Source organism: Notolepis coatsorum, assembly GCF_963971535.1.
Source record: "Notolepis coatsorum genome assembly, chromosome: 17".
Taxonomy (NCBI): Eukaryota; Metazoa; Chordata; class Actinopteri; order Aulopiformes; family Paralepididae; genus Notolepis; species Notolepis coatsorum.
In genome coordinates, this window is record NC_140181.1 from 59576026 (window position 1) to 59585136 (window position 9111).

A 9111-nucleotide genomic window follows, 5' to 3' on the forward strand; every position below is an offset into this window, starting at 1 on the left:
TGTCATTTCAAAGCCGGGTCGCGGCACTCCTCCGCAGAGCGCCGCCCTTCCCCCGAGGAAGCGGTCACTCGTGTTACAGCAGCGCCTCGGCAAAGTTCAGCACCCTGTCTCCCCAAACACTGATGAGTTTGATTTCTGACCTCTTTCTCTCCTTCGCTCTGGAAGGTTGATCACTGAAGGTGAAGTTTGACAACCCCCCCTTCCTCATCGATGCCCCCGCCCACACAGGGCATTTTTAAAAGATGTACCGCCGCTATCCGTCTCTCTGGGCTACATGGAGTGGATGTGAAGACCTTTATGTATGCAAGCCCAGCTGTTGTTTGTCACCAAAATAAGGCCACTCCCCCCCCCCGAAAGCACCATATGGCTGTTTGACTTTCCATAAGACATTATATACTGTACCTCATAGAGAGTCATAGGTGCTTTCATGACAGCAAATGGGGTTTCTTCCCACAAATATGTTGGATTTGAATGTTGCATATTGGTAGAAAGTGGTAGAATAGAACTGAGATAGAATAGAACAGAGGATTTCAGTTCTGTGACTTCAGAGCGTTAAGGAATGAAAATGCAGATAATGTGGGAAAATGAATGGGAGACGATGTTGTCACAAAAAATCAACACCACGTCATTGATGAAGCTATCAGTATGTGCAGCACCTACAATTGTCTGTAGAATAGTAATCAACTGATTGAATATCAGGAATGTCAATTTCAATATTGTAAATAAAATTCAAACTAGACAAATTATCAATATGCACCCCAAAGTATACCAAAAATCCCTTTTTAAAAAGGATTTTAAAATGTCAAAACGTTTCTAAGATCCTAAGCATTGCAAAGCTGTTTTTCAATCAAATACTGTAAGCCTCATGTACTCTTCTGGTATAAGCAATTTTACGTCCCACTCCATTCACTTCAGACCTCCCAGGTCTGCATGATTTCCTCATTCTGCTGATGGAAGTAGCCGGCCAGACAAACTTCTTACTTCTTCCGGTATCTGCCTTTATCATGTATTCACATACTTATTTACTAGGTTCTAAAGAACTAACTAAACTATTCAATCTTCTCACACGTGCTAGGTTGGCCTGCTGTCATACTGTATGTAAACAATAGTAGTAGTAGTAGTAGTAGTAGTAGTAGTAGTAGTAGTAGTAGTAGTAGTAGTAGTAGTAGTAGTAGTAGTAGTAGTAGTAGTAGTAGTAATGGTAGTAGTAGTAGTAGTAGTAGTAGTAGTAGTAGTAGTAGTAGTAGTAGTAGTAGTAGTAGTAGTAGTAGTAGTAGTAGTAATGGTACATGTATTAGTAGTAATGGTACATGTATTAGTAGCAGTAGTAGTAGTAGTAGTAGTAGTAGTAGTAGTAGTAGTAGTAGTAGTAGTAGTAGTAGTAGTAGTAGTAGTAGTGGTGGTGGTGGTGGTGGTGGTGGTGGTGGTGGTGGTGGTGGTGGTGGTGGTGGTGGTGGTGGTAGTAGTAATAGTAGTAGTAGTAGTAGTAGTAGTAGTAGTAGTAGTAGTAGTAGTAGTAGTAGTAGTAGTAGTAGTAGTGGGGGTGGTGGTGGTGGTAATAGTAGTAGTAGTAGTGGTGGTGGGGGGTGGGGGTGGTGGTGGTGGTGGTAGTAGTGGTGGGGGTGGTGGTGGTGGTGAATGAATGAATGAAAACATTATTTAACAGATTGCAGAATGGGTACAATACAGTACGGCTCAATACACACAATTGTTAAAGGGATGCAGACCAGAGAAAGTCGTTTGTCTTGTTTACATCAGGGTCCCCCATTTTCAAGTCATAGTGACATTTATGACATACACAACATACATGACATTTATGGCATAGGGACATACATGACATACAGGTATTTAGTACTGTTACATTTGTGACATATACGATATTCAAATATACAATACTGTTACCCATAGATCCTGACAGAGTATATACATATGATGGGGAGGGGACTGTACATTAGGAGGGGGTGGGTGGGTGGGAGAGAAATATACATTTTTTTTTATCCACTTTTTCTCCCATTTTTCTATATTTTTCTCCCATCCCAATTTCGTATCATCCAATTCAACCCTCCCCTGTCACGGACGCTGTTTCTTGCCTCCCACAAGCCGGCTGCAATGTGGACTAAGTCATACATAGCACAAGTCCCCTCCGGTACTTGAGGTAACAGCAGTCGCATCTTTTCACCTGCGCAGCTCGATCTCTCAGTGGCGAGGAGTAACGCGTGGGAGGCTCACGCTGCCCCCGACACTTCCTGATTCTACTGCGCAGGTGCACCAACCGACCTGTAGGAGTCGCTGTCCACAACGCCCGATCCCCACCCATCAGTTTCCCACCCCCTAATACGGCCAATGTGTATTAGTACGGATGACCAGCTAAACTGAAAGCAAATGTGGAGCGCTGGGCTCGAACTGACGAGCCCAGCGTCTCCAGCATTTCGTGGCGAGAGCCTTGCCCACTACGCCACGTAGCCGCCCCCGGAGAGAAATATACATACGGTGGGGAGAGAATATATACATGCGGTGGGGAGGAGACTGTATTAGGAGGGGGTGGGGGGGTTTGGACATTTACGGTGGCCAGTTTCGAATTGCAGCCTCCCGTAGGTGCTCTTTAAGAGCGGTTTTGGTTTTGAATGTGGGTAGGGATTCACATTCCTTTACAGCTTTGGGTAGGGCGTTCCACATTGATGTGGCATAATTGCGAAACGTGTTTAGTCCCTTGTTTGAGCCGAAATTGTGGTGGTGGTGGTGGTGGTGGTAGTAGTAGTAGTAGTGGTGGTGGTGGTGGGGGTGGTGGTAGTGGTAATAGTAGTAGTAGTACTAATGAGTACTAATGAGTACTAATGAGCATGCTTTACTCCAGGGGTAGGCAACCCTAGGCACGCGTGCCCGCATAGGCATGCGGGGGCATTTTCATTGGCACAGGGGGCAGCATTAAAAAAAAATAAAAAAAAAATTTCTTTCGCTTTGAAATATTATAGTGAAATATTTTGCACTGTGAGCATTTATCTTGTTGAAATCCTCCCACAGGTTCTTTTTTGTAAGTCGACTGTTTTGCACACCCCTATGACAGCTATACAGCTGTTCCCATGGTGCTCAGCTGTCAGCAGTCAGCTGGCCTCCCGCGCCCGCGCGCAGTTCCCAGGTAATCACACAGTGCTGCGGTTGCATTCTGTATGTGCCGTCTTTCATGATGGCAACCCCTGCTAAGAAAGTTAAAGCAAAGGAAATTCGGGCATTCCAGCCCTCGTGGACAGACGACTACGGGTTTGTGTGTCAGAAGGACCGTGCTGTGTGTTCTTTATGTTTAGAAAATGTAGTTTGCAGAACATCAGGTGTGAAACGCCATTTTGGGACGAAGCATCAAAAAAGTTTCAAAGATCAGGCGGATAAGGCAGAATCGATTAAACGTGCCGTGGCCAGGTATGGAAAGCAAGCCAGCACCCTCAAAGTGTTCACGACTGCTAAAAACCATGCAACTGAAGCAAGCTATTGCATTGCTCATTGCATTGCGAAATGTGGAAAGACATTCACTGATGGCGAGTAAAGTTTACTCATTCCACAATTGAAAATCCCTTCATCACCACAAGCAAGACAATACACAACACACAACAGAAAGACACAGACCTGAATACATGTCAGCAGCACTGGTAATGTGCAGTAGCCTACATGTTATATTGAGTAGATAAATACTAAAGCCTTCCCTGGAAAACCACAATAAGGGTTAAGTCAAACTATAATGTTCATTCCAAAGTCTCACTGCACTGGGGAACAAATTGGACCGCTTGGCCAACAAGTTGACGTGTAGCATCTTTAAAGATCCAAAACCACGTCCTCACCCGGCAGAAATAAAAGATCTGCTTAAATTCCACCTCTGGCAGGCGGGTTGAAGGTTGGCGAGAGGAGGCTGAATCAACATTTGGCATTTGCCTCTGACCTCTCTCTCTCTCTATTCTCTGCTCTCCAGCGTGTGCTGAAAGACAGTATATTTATGAATTATTTATCTGTGTTTGAAAATATTAAACTTGTAATGTCCTTGTCCCGTGTATTATCTCCAAGGGCATCATAAGAAACTGTAGGAGAAGAAAAAAAAACCACAACAACAACAGAACGATGGAAAGGCGTGGCCAAAAAAATAAAATAAAAATAGCCTCTTGCAGCATTTAAATCTTTCAACATGCATACAATGTCGGTTCTGTTTAGTCTCGGACAATCAGTGTGTCTGACATGCAAGATATACTACTGTTGGATCAAGTGCCATGACACTGAGGATGTAGGAATGAGAAAATCCTTATGTAAGAAGAAAGCTAACATTTCAGCCACGTCTGTTTTCAGCTTTAACATGACACGCTGCACATTATTGTTGAACTCAAGGCTACAAATGACTGAAAATGCGTTGTCAGTGAGTTTTGGTTCCAAAATTGGATTTTCACCATTTGACAAACTGATACCAACTCTGTAATCGATTTAATTGATTTAATGGCATGAAATCAAGGCACATTAAGGAATACTAGAAACGGTATTAGCTAAGTAAAATACTGTCAGATACTATCATATATTGTATATAGCATTTTGAATGGCTTCCACATACCAAAATATCTATGCTTGCCTGACTAAGCTTACCAGCGAACTGGGTAATTTGCAGGTGATTACAAAGACCCAGGATGGAACAATACTGAGCAGAAAAGCCAGTTCTGAGGTAATGATGGTGTATTTCGCCCACTAGAGAAACTCTGAAATCCACAGAAAAATGTCATATTGAGGCATATGTTCAATAAACATATTGAATAATATTAACGACACCAACACCACGCATGTTTCCAATCCTCAACCACAGGAGCTGGACAGAATCCAAAATGTGTGTGTGTGTGTGTGTGTGTGTGTGTGTGTGTGTGTGTGTGTGTGTGTGTGTGTGTGTGTGTGTGTGTGTGTGTGTGTGTGTGTGTGTGTGTGTGTGTGTGTGTGTGTGTGTGTGTGTGTGTGTGTGTGTGTGTGTGTGTGTGTGTGTGTGTGTGTGTGTGTGTGTGTGTGTGTGTGTGTGTGTGTGTGTGTGTGTGTGTGTGTGTGTGTGTGTGTGTGTGTGTGTGTGTGTGTGTGTGTGTGTGTGTGTGTGTGTGTGTGTGTGTGTGTGTGTGTGTGTGTGTGTGTGTGTGTGTGTGTGTGTGTGTGTGTGTGTGTGTGTGTGTGTGTGTGTGTGTGTGTGTGTGTGTGTGTGTGTGTGTGTGTGTGCGCGTGCAGGTGTGTGTGTGTGTGTTTCCTTGTCATGTTTTCAGTAAACACCATGGAATGGAACCTGGAGATTTTTTCCCTCAATTTTTTTTGTTGACAAAATTTGCTACACCGCCCTTGGTAATGTCACAGGAAATGTCGGACAGCGAAAAAACAGACATTTGTTAAAGCCGTTTTGCGTGGGAAGGAATCCTCAATGCATATTTCCATGTATTACCATGAGTGTTATTGCAACATAAAACAGCACAAAATAGCCAAAAGACTTAAATTTGTATTCTTTTTTTTCCAACACCGTACCGCATATTATAAGGGTTTTATCCTTGCCTTCGAGCACCAGCAGTGTCATAGCGGGAACATTTCTGGCCGCTCCTCTGCGTTTCTTCCCATTTGTTTGCTAAAAGTATTTATTTGGAAGATGAATGGCTGCCCTGGCAGGCGAGATGACAGCCTACACGAAGATGATATTGAATTGATTTCTGAAATGTTGCAGAACGGACTGCTTGATGTGTACCGCGAGACATGAATCATAAAAATTCTATTAAAAAGCTCTTGAATGGCTGACACTGGAATATTATTTGTGATGATTAATTTTCCCCAGTCATTATAAAGGGGAGTCGGCATCAGATTGCCTCTGACAAAATTGCTTTTCAGTCCCTGGTGAATACCCTCTGTGGTGTTTTTTTCTTTTTTATAACACAAAACCATATTTCTCCGTACAATATTATGTGAAGATAGGGCTCTGTAGAGGCTACCCCGAGGCCTTGCTCACATGCCACACGATTAGCATTACAAAAATCTCAAGTATCCCCACTTTGTTGTGAGGAGAGGAAGGGGGCCATCTGGGCGTATTAGATAGACGTTTCCTAGTGAAGGGTGTCAGGTTTGGTCAATTCAGCGGGAGAACCCGATAGGATTCTGAAATGTGATTGGCATGGTAATTATGAATTTGGAAAATAGCCTGTAATGGACTGTCAATGGTGATTTCTCAGTCCATACGTTTGATTAACTGTATTTAAAAGAGAGTGCAGCCTGACATTGACGTCTGTGCACGGCTTCAGATCCCTGGGTATAGATTCCTCTGCAGCTGCTGCAGACCAATCATTGATCATTCAATGTTTGACTTCCACAACTTTGCGATATATCTTTGCTTAAGATTGAATTCTGTACACACTGCTCACCTGTTTGCATTAATAACTGTGAAACATGTGGGAATAGCCTTTATTGAAAAAAGACAATCAGCTGCCAGATTTAAAAGTCAATGATGAACCTCTCAGTCATATCATCACATTCTCTCTGTGATTGTTGTGAGGACGCTGTGATGTCTGCATACTGTAATGGTTCCATTATCTACGTTTCCCTTAGAGGGGATTCGAGGACTGAAACCAACTCCACCTTTCTGGAAGCAGCATAATGTGATTCCACCTCCCATGTCCAGTGCAATGACAAACAATTTCTTTAAGGAAACCAACACCTGCCTACTTCACTCCTGTCTCTCCTCTTCTCTCACCTCTCTCTCCTCTCTCGTCTCTCTCTCTCTCTCTCTCGTCTCTCTCTCTCTCTCTCTCTCTCTCTCTCTCTCTCTCTCTCTCTCTCTCTCTCTCTCTCTCTCTCTTCCTCTCTCTCTCTCTCTCTCTCTCTCTCTCTCTCTCTCTCTCTCTCTCTCTCTCTCTCTCTCTCTCTCATAGAACTACTCCGGTCAGGGCAGAGGCAGCAACGGCGGAGGCGGTCCCGGCGACGAGGACTACGAGATCCCCCCCATCACGCCCCCCAACCACGCCGACCCCTCCCTGCTGCACCTCATGGAGCACGAGACCGGCTACCCCTTCCACTCCCTGCCCCACAACGGGCTGCTCAACCCCTACTCCTACCCGGAGCTGCCCGCCGCTCTCATGATGTCCAACATGCTCGGCCAGGACAGCCACCTCCTCTCTGGGCCTATGCACTCGGTGAGTGTCTCTGTCGCCCGCTGGTGATTTAAAAAAATAAATTTAAGCAGGCAGGTCGATTAAGAACTAAATCTTATTTTCAGTAACGGCCTGGCGAGAGGAAAAAAGGTCCCCTCGAAGCTTGATATGGAAAGGGGGGGGGGGGGGGGGGGGGATTATAAATAAAATAGAAAAGAGACGAATGCGTACAAACATCACAGAGGTACGGGAAATAATTAAAACACATCAAACAACACATACATGTGATACATACATGAAGCAGAACAGTCAAATTACAGTAAAAGGCTGGGTGACAGTTGCAGGCGTGTAATATACAGTATAGAGAGGAGAAGGGGAATCAACATGTTCACATGAAATGACGGAAGTGATGAAAGTTTAAGGGAGTTTTGGAGAGAGTATAAATATATATGTATAATGGAGTGCAAGGGAAAGTCCACATGTCCAGGTCCTCGGATATGGGTGAGGACTGATCCCACGACTCTGTATCTCGTATAGAGATCTGGGATTAGATGTCACTGTAGTGGTGCCTGAAAGTGGACCTTTTATTGCTTGCTGGTTTGCAAGACCTAAAGACAACCATTTGTGTCAAATCTACACTAGTTCACAGCAGGTCTTAAGTTAGAGCTGCTACGTTTCTGAGAGTCTTAAGTTAGAGCTGCTACGTTTCTGAGAGTCTTAAGTTAAGCTGCTAAGGTTCTGAGAGTCTTAAGTTAAGCTGCTAAGGTTCTGAGAGTCTTAAGTTAGGCTGCTAAGGTTCTGAGAGTCATTTATACAAGCTCTCTTATTTCTTGTTTGACGCTTGCTGGTGTATCAGCTGTCCTACCAGCCCTCTGTTGTGGGTCAGCTCTGGGTGCACAGTCCCCTGCATTCAGTCCTGTCCCCATGTCTGCATTCATACACACAAAAACACACCAGCCTGGAAATGTGTTCACAAACATATTATTAGGAAGGAAATAAAATTGTGAACTCATCAAAGTCAATGGGGAGCAAAATGCGACCATTTCAAAGTTGTCACAGGGACACAGAAACTTTGTGAGTGACTTCTCAAGTGGGTTACATGGGGGTAATAGGCATATTCGCCCATATGGTGAAAACCAAGTGATATATTGCTGATGATGATCCGAATGCTTTGAAACAAATGAAACTCACCACCACACATTACATTTCACTCTAAAAGCGACTTGCATGCATGGCTAATTAACAATAATTGCTTATGGCATGTCTAACTAACAGAGGTATATAACGTTATAGCTGATATGATACGACTTGCTACAAAGGGTGATAGCTAACATGTGGGCTAACGTTAGGTAACGTTTGGATGGATGCTAAGCACATCATTGTCGAGATTAACGTTAGCAAGAAGAATTCAAGCATTATTTTCATGTAGTTGTGGACAGCTAGCGAACAAAGTCTTTCTTTGTTGCAAAATATGATATATAAAACATTCTTAATCTTGGTTGCTAAAATATTAGTTATGGAAAACAATACCTTTCTTATTGTTAGCTGCTGGTGCTGACTTCAGTTGCTGCTTAAAATCAGCTGACAGATGACGTGAGGCGAGATGCTCGGTTTGCGCTAGATTTCTATTGGCTAATGGATCATTCCAAGAGGGAGGGCGTCGCACAACATAACAGAAAACCATGCACCTCAGACAGACAGCATTCAAATATAAATTTTTATTTATAATATTATTCATTGTTAAAATTATTCTTGATGAGGACCATGGGCGATTGCCCCTTTACAGATTTTTTTATATAATAATAAAAAGAAAAGGGGCACTTTGGTCATCAAGGGGCACATGGGCAAGTGCTTGGGCACCCCAAAGCCCCCCCCCCCCCCCCTCTGCACGTGCCTGCACTGGCGCATAATTAATTTGTGCAACATTTGTGCAAGCCAATACTTTTTTTCTCTTACCTTGCGATGCAGCTGGATTCTGGACATTCTG

At 43.7% G+C, this 9111-nt stretch overlaps 1 protein-coding gene across 1 annotated transcript in view; it reads left to right on the forward strand.

Moving 5' to 3' along the window:
* The window catches only part of LOC311244055 (TOX high mobility group box family member 2-like), a gene marked incomplete at both ends in the record, with an annotated part of 49156 nt that extends 41963 nt beyond the window's left edge, over positions 1-7193 (forward strand). Inside the window, one exon of the mRNA XM_084333464.1 lies at positions 6906-7193. Coding sequence (XP_084189590.1) covers positions 6906-7193 — 288 coding nt within the window. The remainder of the gene's footprint in view (positions 1-6905) is intronic.
* Positions 7194-9111: the final 1918 nt, after the last annotated feature.